The following is an 18,486-nucleotide window of genomic DNA, read 5'->3' on the forward strand; positions in this document are numbered from 1 at the left end:
ACTCCCGCCCCGCCCCCTCCACAGGGTCCTGCGCGTTAAAAGGCGCGCGGGCCCCGCCGGGCGGCACTTGCGTTACACCCGGGCGGAGTGCAGCCGCGACGGGGCGGGCAGACTCGCGGGCACTTAGAGCCGGCCTCGCGTCCTCAGCACAGGCTCCTGGGCCCCCATTCGGACCCCCACCTGGGCCCGGATCCCGACCCCGACCCAACCCCGTCCTGCCCGGCCCCCGCCCCCCGGGCCGATGGACTACTCCTACCTCAATTCGTACGACTCGTGCGTGGCGGCCATGGAGGCGTCCGCCTACGGCGACTTCGGCGCCTGCAGCCAGCCCGGCGGCTTCCAGTACAGCCCCCTGCGGCCAGCCTTCCCCGCGGCAGGGCCGCCCTGCCCCGCTCTCGGTTCCTCCAACTGCGCTCTTGGCGCCCTCCGTGACCACCAGCCCGCGCCTTATTCAGCAGGTGAGCGCAGCCCCTGTCCAACCCTCCTTCCAAATTCCTGCAGAATCCCCAGCCCATGCCCTACTGGGTAGATGATTGCGACTCTCTCCCACCGCCGCCCAAACCTTACTCTGGCCAAACCCTCCACGCTGAGCGGGACTCCTAGTACCTCTGTACAACGGAGTTCCCCCTTGACAGGATCAGGTGCAGCCTCTCATCCTTCCCCTTCCTCTTTTCTTGCGGCTATATCCCTATCCCGGGCCCTATAGGTCAAGGGAATAAATCCCCAGTTGAGCCTCAGGTGCCTCACCAGGTCGTCCACTCCCCACCTGCAAAGACTGACCACAAAATTTCTCTGTCCCTGGTATCCTCAAAGGAGGGTCCCAGCTCAGCCCCAGCAGCCCCTCAGCCTTATCACCACCGCCCCATATCGTGCGAGTGCTCTAGCAAAGACCTCTGTGGCAGCTGAGCTGCCAGATGGGAACTTGCTAGAGCCCTTATGCCATCAGGCCCCTCCTGCCACGCCTGCCATCTTGGCTCCATCCCTTTGGGGCCCAAACTGTCCTGTCACCCTCACCAAAGCCCACACCATGGACCACTCTGCAAAAAAATGAGGCCCATATCCTTAAGCCATTTACATTTCCCCATTCCCCTTGACCCTCTCCCAGCTAGAGTCTTGCAGAACCCAGAAGCAGCCCTTGAGGTCCCCAAGCCTCTTGATCATACTCACTCAACCCTAATCCTAATGGAACCCCTCAGCCACCCCCAGTTCTCTGGTTAGAAAGGTCCAGGCTGCCCCACCCAGTCTCCTTTTCTCTTGGGAAGACCAACTGGACCCAGGGAGAACTAGGTCAGGTGGTGCTGGGGGTAAAATAGAGACCTGAATTTGGAGAGATTAGGACAAGAGAGATGAGGCAAAGACTGGAACAAGAATGGCAAGAATGAGGAGCCTGGGCCAGATAACGGTTTGGGGAGATGGGAACAGAGATGTGAAGACTGGGGAGGGGAGAAATGGGGACTTAGGCCTGGGGAGATGGAGATAAGAACAAGGTAATGGGGAAAGGAAATATGGGGTGGGGTTGGAGACCAACGAAAACTGAAGGCAGAGATGGGGAAGATGTAGATAGGAATGGGGTGTTGGAGACAGGATTAGGGGAGTTGGGAACCTGGGTAGATAGGACAAAGATGAAGGAGATTGGGAACCCCTAGAAAATATAGAGACACTAATGGGAGTCTCTATATTGATGGGGCATTGGGGACTGGGAAGAGAAGGAGAGATGGGGTGACTTTGGGGTGATGGGAGACAGAAAGAAGGGCCTGGGAGGAAGAAGGGTGAACAGAAGGTGGAGGAACCTGAGTGGGGGAGAGGTAAAGACTTTTCTCAGTGGGCACAAAGAGAAGAATGGTCCAGGAGGGGAACGTTGAAGAGATATGGGGATGTGTTGGGGAGGAAGGTGGGGGAGAGGAGCCTGGGGGAGAATGGGAACCAGGGATGAGAGTGAGATAGACCTGGGAAGGAGATAGATGGAGATCAAGGTAGAGGGGGCCAAATTCATACATGCAAAGAGCCCATGACAAGGCTGAAAATAGCGTGGGACAGAATGGTCTCAATGGGCAGAGGCCGAGAACTGGCTAACTGGGCGATAAGATGCTGGTAACGAAGCCCAAAAGACAGCAAGGGTGGGGATGGAGCAGAACTTGAAGTGGGGCGGTAAGACCGGGAACTGGAGAAGGGAGAGACACAAGAAGGGGGAGGATCGGAGCCAGCAGGTGGACTGACTGGGAGTGGATGGACCAGGGCGGGTGGTGGAGGACTGGGTCGGAAGGGTCGGATTCTGGTCTTCCAGCGCGCGCTCCATCCGCCTTTACTCCAGCGGCTGGGTGGAGCTAGGGCTAGAGGCTTTCTGCCTGCGGCTAAGAGGAGGAGACCTGTGGGCCAGGCCAGGGGTGGGCGGGGGGCGGTGCCCATCCCTCCAAGTCCCTGGGAAGGACCCGGGAGCCGAGCCCAGCCTCTTACTCCCTCCACTAAGTTGCTCCCTCCTGCACACACCTGTAGTGCCCTACAAGTTCTTCCCGGAGCCGTCGGGCCTGCATGAGAAGCGCAAACAGCGGCGCATCCGTACCACCTTCACGAGCGCGCAGCTCAAGGAGCTGGAGCGAGTCTTCGCCGAGACCCACTACCCCGATATTTACACCCGCGAGGAGCTGGCGCTTAAGATCGACCTCACCGAGGCTCGCGTACAGGTGTGTGGACACGCATGAGTGTAGGGGAGTGTATGTGCGCACGGAGGTTATGGGAGGTTAGTGCCCGACGTCTGGGGAGCTTGCGGGACTGAGGGGCTTCACCCAGGTCACGCCAAGTGCAGCCTGAAGTGGGGAGCTCAGGGCCAGAGTCTAGGACACAGTTCCAGGAGGGCTGCGCAGAAGATGATCAGCCAACTCGAGCCATTCTGCACCCTGCTAGCTCGCTGAAAATTTCCCCGCGTCTCCCTCTTAGGGCCGGGCAGGTAGACAAGCTTAAGAAGCCACGAGGGAGGCCCTGTAGGTAGTAGGGTAACCTGAGGTAGGCGGCCTCAGAACCGAGTCCAGCGGAGACAGGCTTGTCAACGCCTCCAGGACCTCTCCTCAGTTCCATAGCTGTGAAAACCCTGAACCCGGGAAGCCTGGACTTGGAGTAGGCACAGAGCCAAGGACAGCCAGACCTGGCTGGCTATGTTATCTATCTGTACAAATCCCGAGTACACGAGTACAGCTGTGCGGCTGGCCTGCGTTTGCTGGAGGTTCCGAGAGAAAGGGTTTCCCCTGGGGCCCTAACCCTCTCACCAGGACCTTGGGCATTCCTGGCGCAAACTCCCAGAGCTTTCTAGAAGTGAGGATGGAGGGGCAGGGCTAAGGGTGAACAGAAGAGGCCAAGTCCCAAAAGCACTCAGGTAGCGGAATATACCTATGAGTGGCTCCCAAAGGGGAAGACTAAGGACCTAGGGGAAGGGACAACTGGAGTAGGGTAGAGGAGCAGGGAGATGAGGACGACGAGCTGAGTAGGGGAGAACTAAGCGCCCAACGCTGCGACGGCTTTGGGTCTCCCTCGCGGATGGAGATGGCCTCGGCCCAGGTTTCAGATCGAGGTTTCACCCACGGCTTGCAGTCCGAAGCGGATCCCTTGTGTTCTCCTACCCTCGACCCAGCTGATCGGCCCCTGTGCCCGCAGGTCTGGTTCCAGAACCGCCGGGCCAAGTTCCGCAAACAGGAGCGCGCGGCCAGCGCCAAGGGAGCAGCGGGCTCTGCCGGAACCAAAAAGGGCGAGGCGCGCTGCTCGTCCGAGGACGACGACTCGAAGGAGTCCACGTGCAGCCCCACGCCCGACAGCACCGCGTCGCTGCCGCCACCGCCGGCCCCTGGCCTAGCCAGTCCGCGTCTGAGCCCCAGCCCGCTGCCCCCCGCCCTGGGCTCTGGGCCCGGGCCGGGGCCACAGCCGCTGAAGGGCCCGTTGTGGGCCGGCGTGACAGGCGGTGGGGGCGGCGGGCCTGGCGCGGGCGCAGCTGAGCTGCTCAAGGCCTGGCAGCCGGCGGAGCCCGGCCCTGGGCCCTTTTCGGGGGTTCTGTCCTCTTTCCACCGGAAGCCCGGTCCTGCCCTGAAGACCAATCTCTTCTAGCCGCACAACTCTGGAGACTCCCAGCCTGCCCCAAGACGCCCTTGCTCCATCAGGACCAGACAGTCTCTCTCCATCCTGGCTGGCTGGCTGCCAGGAAATCCCCATCCACCCCCAACCCGTTTCTGGCCCCTAGGTGTACTATCCGCAGCTTTGGAGATCAAGTCAGGGCCATTGTCATCTCCACCCACCCCCACTTAGTAAAGCGGGATACTTTTCATCAGGACACCTTCCAGGAGAGCCCAGAACCCCTTCTAGTTTGGCCTTCCTTGGAACTGGGATCAAGTAACACTAGTCCCAACACTGTCCAAAACGTTAGAGTCCTCAAGGACCAGCTGACCCCATCCAGTGACTATGCAGCCGGCTGGGTCACACCTTACCCTGGTGACCACCAGTGCCTGCTGCTCCATCCCTTGCACCCACCTACTGGCCAGTAGTGGGTTGTCACTGGGATGGTCATGGCCTGAGTCCCACCACCAATTCATCCCTCCCACCTCCAGCCAGGGTCTGGTGCAAAAGGCAGGCTGGTCAGAGGTGGACAGTTGCCTGGGCAAAGGACAGGAGGGTTTCTCTTTTTCTCATTTTTGTCTCTTTCCTTTGAAAAACTTGTCCGTAATTTATTGAAGTGAGTTCTGCTCAATCCAAATAAAATTTAATTTATTGAAGACATCACACAGGCAGCACTTCTGCGTGCCCAGGATGGGCACAGGGTGGCTGCAACAGACTTGTCCCCAGCTGTGACCTGCAAGGAGCCCCTGGGCTCAGCTAGCCGCATTCCTCCAGCACAGGGCAGTATAGGCCAGGCAGCAGTGGGAACTAAGCAACTGCCACTTTATGGTGAGATCCTGCCCTCCCATCCCATCCCATCCCATCCCACCCCACCCCAATAATATTAAAACGTCCTCCCCACCAAAACCCACACAGAAAACCTTAAATAAACCTCAGCCCGGTCCTGGGGCTGTTCCTTCATTTCCGGATGGACACCCCTCAAGTGGGGAGTTGAGAGAGATCCTAGCTGAGCCTTCTCACCCTGTGGTTCAGTCCCTATGGAGGGCAGCAGAAACAGCAGTGGAAGTGGGACCCACACATACCCAACTGCCCCCATAGGCATCCCTGGGGCTGGAGGGAGGGGTCCAGAAAGGGAGGACAGCATCATACCAAGTAACTGTGGCCCCTGGTGACCATGGCAACTGACCTATGGAGTCCTGGGCTTAAAAGATGAGGGTAGAATATCCCAATTAGGGCGCTCCAAATGATTGGGCAGTGGGGAACACAGCTCCCCAATAAATAGGCAGAAAGAGGCACTGCAGTAGCACTCTCAAATTTTCAACCCTGGAGCTATGGCTGGGCCTTGGTAAAGTGGGGTAGAGGCACACTGAGTCCGCAGCTTTGTGCAGCCATTGCCATCACTTGCTGAGCTGCAGCGTGTCCAGAAGGAGGCGCTTGTGAGCCGGGTCCTGCACCCCAGCCTCCTCCAGGTCTTCCTCAGTGATGTCGCTGTGGAGGTAACAGAGACTAGATGGTCAGTAAGCCGGTTCAGAAAGGCCCTGAGCCCTGCCCCCAGGGCTAGACCTACCCCATCCACCTCCAGCCCCGCCCCCACCTGAGAAACTCCAGGTCGTCCCAGCCATTGTGCACCAGGCCCTCCTCATAGCGCTCCAAGCCGATGGCCCGCAGCCAGGCGCCCATGCCCGCCTCGCCCAGCCCGCTGGCCCGCCCGCCCTGCGGGCAAGAAGCCTGAGAGAACAGGGATTGTCAGGGGGTACACCAAAAGCACCCACATACACAGGCATACAGAGGCACCTGCAGCCAGTCACACTCCACTGCATGCTTTGGGGAAGGGAAGTAAGGTCTCAGGCCAATTCATGTGTCTCTCACAACCCAGTGACCATTTCAGGGCAAGAGGTCACTCCTGAGTGCTGTACAGTGGAAGGATACCACAGACCATGAGTGCACACACACCTCAGGTATGCACAGCCAACCTCCCCGGCCCACACACCTCCTCTGCCAGGTCCTCCTGGATGCTCTCTCGGATGCGGGGTGGAGGGAAGCTGAGGGGCCGGCCATAGTCTGAGGGGAGTCCTCGGGGTGGCTGCAGCTCCAGGGGGCTTGGGAGGAGTGCTGAGCGGCCAGGCCCAGCAGGAGCGTAGTCCACCTCACTCAGTGTCTTGGCCATCTGCAGAACCGAGCAGGAGCGGTCGTCCCCGCTGGCTACCTCCCCCAGGAAAGTGCTGGCAGAGGAGGGGCCTGGGGGCAGCGGGGGCCTTGGATGGGTCTTGGGGGGTGGTGGGCCCCGGGCCTCAACCCCACTGCGACCCCGGACCACTGGCCCTGGCGTAGGATCCAGGCTGGGGGGCAGGAAGATGGCAGAGTCTGGCAGTGGTGGGGGTGGGAAGTCTGGAGGGGGGAGTGTGCCTCCTGACTCCTCATCTGATGAGCTCCCCTCCCCAGCACGGGGGGGCCGGTGGCGTCCAAGCTGTGGAGCAGGCACTGTGATGGCCACTTTGTTCTTGGTGGTAGGTGGGACAGGAGCCCTAGCAGGCGAAGGTGGCTCTGGGGGCAGCAGCTGATGTGGGACCCCCTCAAGGACGTAGTAGGCAGGGTTATTGAAGCTGTTCTTGGGTGGGGGTGCCACCATTCCTTCTGGCTCTGGAGCCCCCTCTGGCTTCAACCTGGGTTTCACAGTAGGATAACCAAGTCAGGACCCAGAAACCGAAGTGAAGACACAGGTGCAGTGGAAGAACACACTTGAGCCCTGTGCATGTGTGGCCCTGAACTGATCACTTTCCCTCTCTGGCCCTCGGCTTTCTCACCTCTAAAATCTGGGACAATAGTGTTGAATAAACAATCCCCAAACTCCCTTGTCTGACTTACTAAGACTCTCGGAACTCTTATGACTGTCTGTGAAAACCTTACCACTGAGTAAAACCTGAGCTCAAATGGGTGAAAACAGAGGTGCCAGATGGCAGGGCAATAAGGCTCCTGAGGTCCATCCACTGAGGAATCTTAGCCAAGGGTTCAGGTGAGTTTTACTGAAGCCTGGAGATTAAACCAAGGTGACTGATGACAGCTGAAGATGAGTAAAAAGTCACCAATGAGCTTTTAGTTAAGTTTAAGCAACAGTTGCATATCATTAGAAAGCAAGCCTCGATTTCCCAAAGTATGGTCCACAGGACACTAGTTCCACAGGACACTAGTTCCACAGGATATTCCAAACCAAACCACACCCACTGCCATCCAGTTGATTCGGACTCAGTGACCCTGCAGGGCAGAATAGAACTGGCCCATTGGGTTTCCAAAGCCGTAATTTTTACAGAAGCAGACCACTACATCTTTCTCCCAGAGAGGGGCTTGCGTTCAAATCACTGACCTTTTGGTTGGCAACGGAGCGCTTTAATCATTGTGCCACCAGGGCTCCTTCCACAGGACATTAATCATTAATATGTGGAGACAAAGTTTCCTGGCCCATTAAGTTTGGGAAACTATATTAAACAGAGTTGAAAAAGGTTTCCTTCCTGGAGAATGCCAGAACTTCTGCTAATACTAATTTTGCACTATGACTATCTAAGAAAAGAATCTACAAGAGGCTTTCTCAAACTCATCTAACTACAAGCCTGTTCTTAGTGGGCATCTTGTAGGACAACTGTTCCAAGGAACACACCTTGGGAAATCCTGTGCTATGCCATGTGCCTTCTCCAGACAGAAGGCTCCAGTTAAGTCTGTTTACATGGAGGGAGCCGTTTGAAAAACAATTTCTATTTTTTTTTTAAGGTCGAGTTGAAAGGAAAGGCTGACTGTGCTCCCTTTGATTCAGGGAGCCAGCCACACCTAAGGGAAGCCCAGTTGGCCAGAGTGGCCATGGACATAGGGCCACAGTGACTGCAGCCACAGGGCAGCAGAGCTCCCAAACAGATGATCCCCAAGCCCATGCTGGGATCCAAACATAACAAGGGCTAAAGTGGGAGACAGACTGCAGTACGTGTATGTGCATGTGTGTGTGTGTGACAGCTTCCTCTTCTTACCTGGGGGTCAAGGGCTCCTCCCGGGCAGCTGCTCGGGGTGGGGCTGGGGGCCTTCCAGTAGGTGGGGGTTTCTCTGGTTCTTCAAATAACTTGGACAGTGGGCAGGAGGCCTCTGTGGGGGCTGGCTTGCGGCTCCCTGACCTGCCAGGGGTACACAGGGAGAGGGAGATGAAGGAGGGCTGGCCAAAAGCTCCTGGGCATGTAACACCTACCACAGCCCCAGCTTACCTGGGCTCCTGGCTGCCCCGGGACACAGATGGTGCTTTGCTCTTTGCTCCTGCCTCATCTTTATCAATGCTGATCCACTCTGGGGATGGGAGAAGGGAGATGCAACACACACTAAGCTTGCCAGCCCCTTCCCAGCTACTGGGGCAGACTCACTCACTGCTGTGGCTGCGGAACTTCCAAGCATCCCAGAGATTCCACCATGCCCCCCAAGGTTCTCCCTTCCTAGGCATTCCCTGGCCTCCACATCAGCCCACTTCATGCCCACACTCCTCCCCAGAGGAGCCCTCACCGTAGAGCCGTTCACGGGTGCCCAGGCGCTCTGTGGGCACCCGCACCTTCATGGAGCCACGGATGTTGCCTGTCTCCTCACCGCGGTGGGACAGGAAGGTCAAAAACTGCTGAGCTGTGCTGCCAATCATGGACTTGAGCGCAACCACACATTCCCCTGGAGGGCGGTGGGATGAACCAGCAAATTGCCAAAATTTTCTAGGCTTCTGCCTAGCTTCCTATACTCCTTGGCACCCCTCGCCCCTCACCATAGGATTCGTAGCCATCCATGGACTTGACTGTGAGGAGGAGATGCTGGTCCTGCAAGTACTCGATGTCAGCCAGAATCGGCTTCAGCTGGGGAGTGGAGAGACCAGTGAGGAGCAAACCCCAACCACACCCTGCTGTCCCTCCCACATGCTGCCCTGAAAACACTCATTCCTACCCTCAGGGTCCTCCACACTCACTCACATGCAACTTTTAAGGGACATCCCAAATCCTTAATGTGGAAGACACAGTTTAACATCATGGTAACTAATGAATTTTCTGCATTCTCAGTGGCCAACACAGGACCTGACATTTAGCAAAGGCTCCAGAAGTTATTTATTGAACAAATGAATAAACTGCAACTTGGTCCCACACATATCCAAATACATATATATACATACGTACATATTGTCACACATGCCCAGCCAAAGACACACACATAGCGCTCACACACTGTGCACAAACACACCCAGGCTCTCTGGGACCCTGCACTCCTGAGACAGGCATCCATATTTGCTCTGCCACCTGCCTCTCTGTGCCAGTGCCCCCATGCCCAGGCCCTGCCCAAACCTCACCGTGGGCAGTTGGCGTGATGACCACTGCACTTTGAGGAAGTTGATGTTGTCACTGCTCTGGGCATCATTCTCAAAGCTCTTCTTGTATTCTGGTAGGGAGGTGACACCCAACTGAATGCCACCTCCTTCTGCTTCCCCTTGCAGGCTCTGGTGCCTCCCCTCCCCCTTGGCCCACACCCAGCCCTGGGCCCTGCCTCTGACCCTCTAGGCAAGTAGAATAAAATTCAATGAAGAACTTGGTGCGGCTGGCTGTCTTCACAATGGCCTCAATGCTCTCAAACTCAATGTAGGCCTGGTCCGAAGTCTTCGAGAGCCCTGAGGGGCAATGGGAAGTGGGCAGAAAGAAGACAGCTGAGACGGTATGAGAAGGCAAGGGGTATGGGATGAATGGGACAGAGAAGCTGAGCCTTAGGACCACAAATCAGGGGTTCTGCATATGGGAAAGAAGGCCCCAATCCTCTACTACCAACAGGGAGACCCAAAAGCCCATAGCAAACAGCCAACCCAAAGATGAGAGACCCATCTAAGAAGGGGCAAAGTTCAGAATGCCTGCAGGGAATGTCCACAAACAATGCCCCACACCACTCAGCACACTCACAGGCACACAAGTGGTCCCAGGCAGAGACATACGTACATTTATACTCATGTACACATCTACGCACACATTCATGGATATGTACCTCACATGATAACCCAGCCAGACACCAGCACACACTGTATATTCAGAAACAATCCCTGCACACATGTGAACATACACCCAAGCACACATACACACTTCCTCATGTATACTCAGACCCAGTAACACCCAGGCTATCCAGATGGATCCCATGTCCACAAGCACATCCAAAATAGTCACCTTTCTTGGAAATGAACTGAGATGTAACTCCAACCTCAAATGTCCCAAACACAGGGGAGTGGTCACTGGTGACGATGTCATCAGTGCAGCCTGAGGGGAGAAAAGAATGAGGGTCTGGAGGAAGAGCCTGATTCTCTCTCCCACCTCCCAGAGCTGAGGCCATCAGGACAGTGAGTGCCCCAGTCTCTCCCCACCCATCCAGAAGGTTCTGACCATAGGAATTGCAGATGATGTGGGTCTCGGGGTAGGATTTCCAGAGGATCCGGTCACACCATGAGGGCACGTTGGTCCGGACCTGCAGCAGGGGGATGGCAGGATGGTCAGAACCAACAGGTGGGGGCTTCTTGGCATGGCCCCATTCCAGGGCTGATGAAGCCCCACACTCCTGTCACACTGGCACCCTTCTTGGATCCTCACAACACTCAGAATCACCCTAAGGCCACAGAAGAATCAAAGAAGCCAGAATGGTAACTGTAGAGACCTAGACCTTTGACCCTACGTGCATTTTGATTCACTATAGTCCTGGGAGGGGAAGAGGTCCCACATGCCCCACCCTGCTCTCCTCACTCACCCCAGTCGGCTTCTGCTTGTGCCAGGCGTATGTGTCTCGGGAACCCCGTTCATATCGGTAGGTGGGCGGGAAGGAGATTTCCTCTTCACCTAGGAAAGGCAGGGAACAGGTAATGGCCCTGACAAACCAGGCATTCCGCAGGTTCCCTAGCCCTCAAGGATAACCTCCTGGGCCCCACACTCACTAAATCGAAGAAAGACCTTGTGCTTTTCCCGCTCCAAGTTGAGCTGGTCCACCCTGAGCAAAGGCTCAAATTCCTTCCTGCTGATGTAGTTCAGGATTTCCTGGGGTGGGGGACACAGAGACTGGGCACATCCCTCCTGAGCCATTGTAGTAGCCCACTTGGCCCTCAGCCCAGCCTTCCTACTAGCTCTTCCCCAGGCCCTGCTCACACCTGGATATCCATGTCCAGGCGGTAGTTGAGGTCTCCGAACCAGAAGAGGTGAGTGAAGCGCAGAGAGATGTCAAAGGCACTGAGCTGCCGGTCACCCAGCGAGAGCAGCCGCAGGATGTCCAGGTAGTTCTGGTTCCGCCTAGGGTGGCGGGGATCCCCAGGGTCAAGACTCAGGGATCAGAGTAAAGGTAAAAGGTCTCTGGGATCAGGGGTAGGGCAGGGATCGGGGTCCCTGAGGACAGGAGGAGGAGGAGCTGAGGACAAGATCAGGGATGGGGGCAGACAGAGGGGTCTTGAGTTAGGATTAAGGGAGGGGAAGGGGGTCCCTGGAGACAGAGATGTGGAAGGTCATATACTGGGATACAGGAGAGAAACTAGGTCTCAGGAGAATAGGGGGTGGAGGTAAAGAGACTAGGAAGAAGGCACTCCTCACCGAGCAGTCTTCTCATTTCCTGAAGTGAGGTGGCAGTTCACAAAGCCAAATGAGGTGCCATTGAACATGAAGGAGACTCCCACGGCCCCCTTGTTCCCTGTCAGGGCCAAGTGAGAATGGAAGACCCAGGTCACCCTGGAAGGGCTCCCAATTCACCCTTCTGCCCCTCAAAGTAGCACAGTGGGAGGACCCTGCCCACCTTTCCAGATATTATGAGGATGGCGGGCCCTGAACACACAACTACTCCTTCCCTAGGGGTCCACACAGGACACACGCAGTTCCTCTGGAAGGTCTGAGACTGTCTGTATGCGCAGAGACCCTGGATATCATGGGGGATCCCAAGGGTGCAATTGAAAGCACCTGCAGTTATCTTGAGAAAAGGGACACTGGGCTGCAAATCAGGAGACCTGGGCACTGTGTCTGGCCCCACCACTTACTTGCTGTGTGACCCTGGACAGGCTACCCAAGGGCCTGAGTTTTATCATCTTTGAAATGAGTGTAATAATTCTGGCCCTACCTTTCTGGTGGGACTGAAGAGATTTAGAATATGAATATGCTTTACAAAAGGGGGAGACCCTGAACAAGAAAAGCAGCAGGAGGTGTGGACAGAAGGATCTTGCCCACAGTGCTCACCCAGGGTGTTGGCAATGCCAGTCTTCACGCTGGATGTACTGACATGGCTGATACGGTTCTCATGCTCTGGCTTGACCAGCACAGCCACCTTGATGTTCCATAGGGATTGCATGGCAATCTGGGTACAAAGAGCAGGGTCACCTTGGGCCTGGGCTAGGGCCACTGTTCCCACTGCCCCTAGCCTTTAGTATAGATTGTTACGTTCATCATAGGATAAAACACTTGTTTGCCTGCCATCCCTCTCTCCTATGTGGCCAGAGAATAATGGACCCCCCCCAACAGCATAAAGGACTCAGGTTAGACCTCCCAAGAGATGTGCCCAGGGACCAGAGGGAGCCACTCATATTGCATTTTCTCAGGGCTACCCTGTCCCCATGCCCCCCTCACCGGGCGGTAATCTAAATCTGTGAGCTCCTTGAGGCCCCCGCGCAGTAGGTCCAGCCACTCTCGGTCGCCCACTGAGTTCTCCTGGGTCCCAAAAACATAGATGTCATGGGGTATGGTCACCGTGACTTCGTCCAGGGTCTTCCCTAGACCCTTTGATGTGAACCAAGATATCACATTTTTCGGAGGTGGCACACTTCCTGGAGATGGAAGGGATGGGTAAGGGTAGGGTCGGGCCCCAGTCCTGGGGATACCCCTCTCCCCCAACCTCAACCCCTGCCCAAGCCCGACCCATGTTCCAGGTGCCTATGAAGACAGAGATCATGTCAGGTTCATCCTGCTTGGAGTGCTTATTCTTCATGAGCTGCAACAGCTGGCAGAAGGCCTCTCGCTTCTGGGGGGACAATAGCTCATCAGGGGCTGGTGGAACAGCCAGGAACCCCCACCACCCACAGGGATACCCTGCTAGACAGTAAGTACCATGAGGGAAGGGTCCTACCTGTCTGAGTATACTACCCACTACTCAAGCACCATAATAACAGAACAAAGCACCACAATAGGTGCTCAGTAAATTTTCACTGAATAATTATTTGAATCCACCCTTGGGCCACTTATTCTCAATACAGTTATTCTCTGTCAGACCCATCTCTGCCCAGAGGAATGGCATACCTACATCATGCCCTCCTTCTCTTCCCATCCGCTGGACAGGTCCACCTGGGGACCCCTGCGGTCCCAATGGCCTGGCCTGTCACTCACCCTGGCACTAACAAAGATGAAATCCTTGCGCTGTGTCCGGTCCTTCTCCTTCTCAAACACGACACCCAACTTGTTCTGGACACGTTGGGACTTAATCAGCTGGCGGACTAGGGGACAGAGAACAGGTCACACAGTCTCGTGCATCTAGAACCTGGAGGTCCCACCCTGGCCAGCCTGTCCAGGTGTGGCCCTCACTCACTGCGGTCATGAGTGAAGGTTGTCCAGTCCTCCTGTGAGTCCCGCTGTCTCCGTAGCAGCACCAGCCGTCCACCCTCCACATCCACGCTCAGTGTGAACTTCTGTGACTTCCCAATCTTGGTCAGGTCACCCAGGGTCACATCTAGCTTCACCTGCAGCCCAGGGGCAGGACGTGGGGAGGCTGCTGACAAGACCTTGAGGCAGGTAGGTCTTCCTTCACCTCTAACCACCCTTTGCCCCTTGAGATCCCACCTGGCACCCCATGCCATGTACCTCAAAGGCCTGCACAGGGATGGTCTTGGCCTTACGGGTAGATGGCTGCAGTGGAGCTGGGGGTGCTGTGGAGCTCATGTCTTGTAAGGCCTTCAGGGCCTGGAGGGGGCAAGGGCAGGGGCATGATTAATGTTGGAATCAATGCTAAACTTCAGGTTCAGAAGTGAGATCAATGTCAGGCCAATGCAAGCAGTTAAGGCAGGGGAGGGAATAGGGGGTCAGAAGACAAGAGATAAGGAGTCAGGCCACCTTCTTCTGGATGCCTGACAGGAAGTCCTTGAGCACTGACAGCTTTAGCACCAGGCTTTCCAGCTCTTGCTCCCCAGTCTGCGGTAGGCTCTGGGGGAAGAATGAGGCTTGTACATGAGGCCACCAAGCAAGAGGACCCCCACCTAGCCATAAAGAATGAACCCATTCCCTTGGAGTCCCCCCTCCACAATCCCACCTGCTGCTGCAAAAGACGGGTCACCATGGGTGAGCTCTGCTGGTCAAACACCTTGGACAGGATCTCCAGGCCTGACAGGACCTTGTCTACCTCACTAGGGGAGATATCAGGTCAAAAGAATCCTCCACCCTAGCTTTCGTACAAGGGAGGAGGTGCTGAGTGTATAGCCTCAGCCTCCACCACAAGCACCCAAGGACACAGGGGAGGAAAAGTTAGGAGGCTAGTTCACTGTACAGGGTCAAAGCTCAGGGTGTTTGTGTAGCAAAGGAACAGGTGAGGGCAGGTCAGAGGTAAGGGTTCAGTGCATGGGGCTGGATGTCCCAGGTACCTGTGCAGCCTCCGACAGGAAGTGGTAAGAGTGCGGGTGAGGTGAGGCAGGTTGCTGGCTCCGCCCCGCACAGCTTCCAGGTCCAGCCCGTAGCTCCCCTTCAGGTACTCGTGTGAAACGGTGCTCAGCCCATTAGGAGCACTTTCGGGAGGGGGTAAGAAGTCAGTGGAGGCCCTGCCTGACTGTCCCTGCACCCCCACCCATCCCTAACAGGAGATGACACAGGGGGCAAATGGAGCAGGTATCTGCTTCTGGGGCTGATTGGAGGGGGGGTGTGAGGCAGAGGTCCCTGGGGAGTTCTCAGAGGAGAAAGGGACTTCCTGTTCAGTGGAGGGGGCTAGGGTCTCACCTCTCAGCAGCCAGAGTTGTGGGGGTCTCAGGGGCTGGCAGGGGGCTGCTGGGCCCCATGGGGGCAGAAACGCTGGTGGAGCCAGAGCGTGGGGGCAGTGGGGGCTTTTCATCCTCCCCATCTGTGGACAGCAGGCAGGGGACAGCAATTTGAGCTTCCCACCCTCCGTGGGGCATGGAGGAAGCCATGGCTGCCAGAGACTCCCACGGAAAAGGGGTAACAGGCTCTGGCACTGTGGTGAAGGAGGTGGGGGGCTTCAAGGGAACAAGAGGTGAGAAGATGGAACAGGTAACACAGTGCTTGGGGGTCGGGCAGGGAATGGATGTGGCATGCGTTGGGCAGCACCTGAGGCATCTCGGTCATCAGGTGGGTCCGGCTCTCGCTCCCGTTCCACAGGCAACAGCAGGGCACACACAAGGCCCTGGTTGGGCTGGGCATACAGGCCAATGAGCTCACCCAGGGTCTGGAAGCGGCGCACAGGCACACCCTGCGAGGTCTACAGGCCAGCAAGGGTGGAAGGAAGAGTCAACTAGAGGATCCCAAACCCTCAGGCTGGGATCAGGGTCAGGGGCAAATCTCCTACCTGTACGGCCAGGAAGTCTTCTCCATCAGGCAGAATGCGGTATGTGTGAACATGCTTCTGATACCTGAAGGCAAGAAGGGGGTCAGAATTTTTCACCCCAGGCAGGGGTCTAAGCCCCAAGACACTCCCTCCAGACCTCTAGACCCCTCCCTAAAACCACTTGCTCACACTGCACAGTGTTAATGATAGAGCCAGCCCATTTCCACCACCCTAGTGCTGATCCCCCACCCCCACTATCCTCAGACCTGCATAGATTCCACACCCACCACAGGGCCTGGGAAGCAACAGGCACCTCTTTTGTGGCCTGCACAGCTGTCTAAACAGCCCCTCTGGGCTGTGGTACCAGTCTGGGCCCCCCGCCAGAGTAAAAGCCCTCACAGAAGCCCAGTTAACTTCTCTGTGCTGCATATGGGCAATGTGCTCACACACATGTGTGCCTCCCATCTGTGTTTACACTGATATCTGGCTCAGAAGGAATCAGTGTGTCTGTAGCAGTTTTGTGGAGCAGCACGGGGATATTACCCTCGCCACTCCTCCCCCAGGCACCAGGGAATAGGTATGATACAAGGGGGTTGCCACATGGGAGACCTAGAGCTCTAAGAGTCCCGCGCTGAGAAGGGCCAAGAGGGGTGCCGACAGACAGCAGCAACAGCTGAGCAGGTGACAGCTGAGACAGGCCTTCACATGGGCGTACACTTAGTTGGGGGCTGAAGACTCTGTCTCTGCCACACCTCAGGGTGGGCTTACCCAAGAGTCACCCAGGCCTGTGCATATGCTGGGTAGGAGGGGCATGTTGGCCCTACAGAGCGCCAAATGCTGCTGTTATAACAATAACACTATCCCATTCACTGAACCCTGTTTCTGTGTAAGGCCAGGCACTTACTATCCGATAGACATGATCTCATTTAATCCTTGCAATTTGCAGCAGATATTATGCCCATTCCCCAGATAAGAAAACTGAGGCTTAAAGAGGAACAATGATTTACGGTCATGGGACAAGTAAAAAGTAAAGCTGGGATTTAGAGCCTGGGCCCATATCCTGGCCTGCTGGTCAGATTGCTTGTGCCTGGTGGGGCAGGGACATGTCTTAGATGTCATCTGCATACATGTGGGTGCCTATGCGGGTAAGAAAGTATGCATTTGCTTATGAAGGCTAAGAGAGCAGCCATTTCTGATCGCCTGGCTCCTGAGATGCAGGAAGCAGCCAGTCAGTCAGCTGGTAAGGCTGAAGCCCCCCGCATAGACCCCTCGGCCTCCCCACCCCTCCCCTGGCAATGGAGCCATGATTTTCTCCCTCCTCAGACAATAATGTCCCTCACCCAGACACAGGCCCCAGCTGTCCCCCTCCTACTCAACAGCTGACCCACCACCTGCCTCCCTCCCTAATTAGGGGGTACGCCTCAGAGCAAACTGGGAGGCAGGACTCCTAGAATGTTCATCTGCCTTGGTTGTCCCTCTTCAGCCCCCCACCACCGCCCCACTACCGGGCCTCGGACTTGGGACAAGAATTGAGACTTACAGGGGTCCCTTCTTCTTCAGGTCAACTGCCTGGGCCAGGGTTTGTCAGTCTCAGCTCTCCTGACAGCTTGGTCTGGGTAATTCTTTGTGGTAGGGGACTGCCTTGTGTATTACAGAATGTTTAGCAGCACCACTGGCTTCTACCCACTAGATGCCAGTAGCACCATCCCAACTATGACAATCAAAATTTTCTCCAGACATTTTATCTCCTGGGAGGGGGGCCAGACCCCAACTGAGAACCACTAGCTTTGGCCAATATATCCCTAAAAATGCTAGGGCAGGGGGTAGGGCGGGGAGGAGACAGAGGGACAGGGTTTGGGAGGAGGGGTTCACAGAGCTAAGGAGGAACAACATGACTAGATCTAAACAAAGCAGCCCCTCTAGCTTTCATCTACCTCCCACTCCAGACATCCACAGGACTCCACTCAGTGTCTGACTGTGGGGCAGGAGGTATATAGGTTGGGGCAAGTCTCCCAAACTGAAAGTTCAAACTCACCCAACACCACTACCACACACAGCCAGAGGACCAGCACCACTCTGAGAGCTGCTGCAGCTAGTCCAGCACCCAACACCCACACATCGCTCAGGACTAGAGCAGCCAGATACCCAGGGCTCAATTCAGAGCCAGGGGCATACAAACTCATTCATTAATTCATGAAATAATGACAGCTCCATGTAGCCTCACCCTACCCTCATGGCTTCCTTTAACACCAGCCACTCTCCTCAGCCATACACAGTCAGGCAGTCCCCAACTTAAGTCCTAGGGGCACAGATGCTGTTGGGCACACACACACACCAGCCCCTCTTCTCCCAACTCCCACCGCTCACTTAATTCCTGTATAAACAGAACTGAACTGAATACAACCTTGGAAAGCACACCCTCACCCCTCTAGCATCTTCTACCTTAAGGGTACCTGGGACTGGCTGCCTTTTTCCCCCATTACAACCACGCTGGGCCGCAGGACCCCACACACTGCCTTCAAAACTCCAGAAAGTGAACCCAGATACAGAGCAGGAAGGAAGTGTCCTCTGCATCCACCTCAGCTCCTTGATAAAGCGAAGGCCCCCACTCTGGGGGGCGCTAGCGTCCCACCGGCCCAGTTATCCCGGGCCCTCCTAACACACTTGTGCCCCACGACCCCTCCTACCGCCAGCCTGGAGTCCCTGCCCCACTCACAGCACGCAGAGTGCGAAGGCCCCCGCCACACTCTCGCTGTCTCGGACCAGGAAGCTGCCATCGCGGCCCGCCCGGGCGAGCAGCTCCTCGGCGGCAGCGCGGCTCAGATCACGGTGGTACCAGGCGGGGGCCGGGCTACCCAG

General features: G+C 56.4%; 2 protein-coding genes across 2 annotated transcripts in view; one reads left to right on the top strand and one right to left on the bottom strand.

Moving 5' to 3' along the window:
• The first annotated feature begins 241 nt into the window (after positions 1-241).
• On the top strand, positions 242-4,089 carry PHOX2A (paired like homeobox 2A). Its single transcript, XM_007940981.1, has 3 exons — positions 242-458; positions 2,494-2,681; positions 3,646-4,089. Exons 1-3 carry the CDS (start codon positions 242-244, stop codon positions 4,087-4,089), a joined length of 849 nt encoding a protein of 282 aa, XP_007939172.1.
• A 1,403-nt stretch (positions 4,090-5,492) lies between these two features.
• The window catches only part of INPPL1 (inositol polyphosphate phosphatase like 1), a 15,762-nt gene continuing 2,768 nt past the window's right edge, over positions 5,493-18,486 (bottom strand). Inside the window, exons 4-31 of the mRNA XM_007940982.2 lie at positions 18,344-18,481; positions 15,649-15,712; positions 15,411-15,561; positions 15,066-15,186; positions 14,717-14,857; positions 14,389-14,482; positions 14,193-14,282; positions 13,944-14,042; positions 13,672-13,822; positions 13,473-13,579; positions 13,008-13,110; positions 12,720-12,916; positions 12,333-12,450; positions 11,700-11,796; positions 11,267-11,405; positions 11,057-11,156; positions 10,873-10,961; positions 10,515-10,596; positions 10,302-10,391; positions 9,647-9,760; positions 9,446-9,534; positions 8,873-8,960; positions 8,626-8,781; positions 8,337-8,415; positions 8,109-8,249; positions 6,086-6,758; positions 5,690-5,823; positions 5,493-5,583 (exon numbers count right to left, since the gene is read on the bottom strand). Of these exons, the coding sequence (XP_007939173.2) occupies positions 5,493-5,583; positions 5,690-5,823; positions 6,086-6,758; positions 8,109-8,249; positions 8,337-8,415; positions 8,626-8,781; positions 8,873-8,960; positions 9,446-9,534; positions 9,647-9,760; positions 10,302-10,391; positions 10,515-10,596; positions 10,873-10,961; positions 11,057-11,156; positions 11,267-11,405; positions 11,700-11,796; positions 12,333-12,450; positions 12,720-12,916; positions 13,008-13,110; positions 13,473-13,579; positions 13,672-13,822; positions 13,944-14,042; positions 14,193-14,282; positions 14,389-14,482; positions 14,717-14,857; positions 15,066-15,186; positions 15,411-15,561; positions 15,649-15,712; positions 18,344-18,481 (3,736 nt within the window). The remainder of the gene's footprint in view (positions 5,584-5,689; positions 5,824-6,085; positions 6,759-8,108; positions 8,250-8,336; positions 8,416-8,625; positions 8,782-8,872; positions 8,961-9,445; positions 9,535-9,646; positions 9,761-10,301; positions 10,392-10,514; positions 10,597-10,872; positions 10,962-11,056; positions 11,157-11,266; positions 11,406-11,699; positions 11,797-12,332; positions 12,451-12,719; positions 12,917-13,007; positions 13,111-13,472; positions 13,580-13,671; positions 13,823-13,943; positions 14,043-14,192; positions 14,283-14,388; positions 14,483-14,716; positions 14,858-15,065; positions 15,187-15,410; positions 15,562-15,648; positions 15,713-18,343; positions 18,482-18,486) is intronic.

The sequence above is a fragment of the Orycteropus afer genome, unplaced genomic scaffold (assembly GCF_000298275.1).
Source record: "Orycteropus afer afer isolate SDZICR_OR568_19922 unplaced genomic scaffold, OryAfe1.0 scaffold00074, whole genome shotgun sequence".
In the NCBI taxonomy this organism is placed as follows: Eukaryota; Metazoa; Chordata; class Mammalia; order Tubulidentata; family Orycteropodidae; genus Orycteropus; species Orycteropus afer.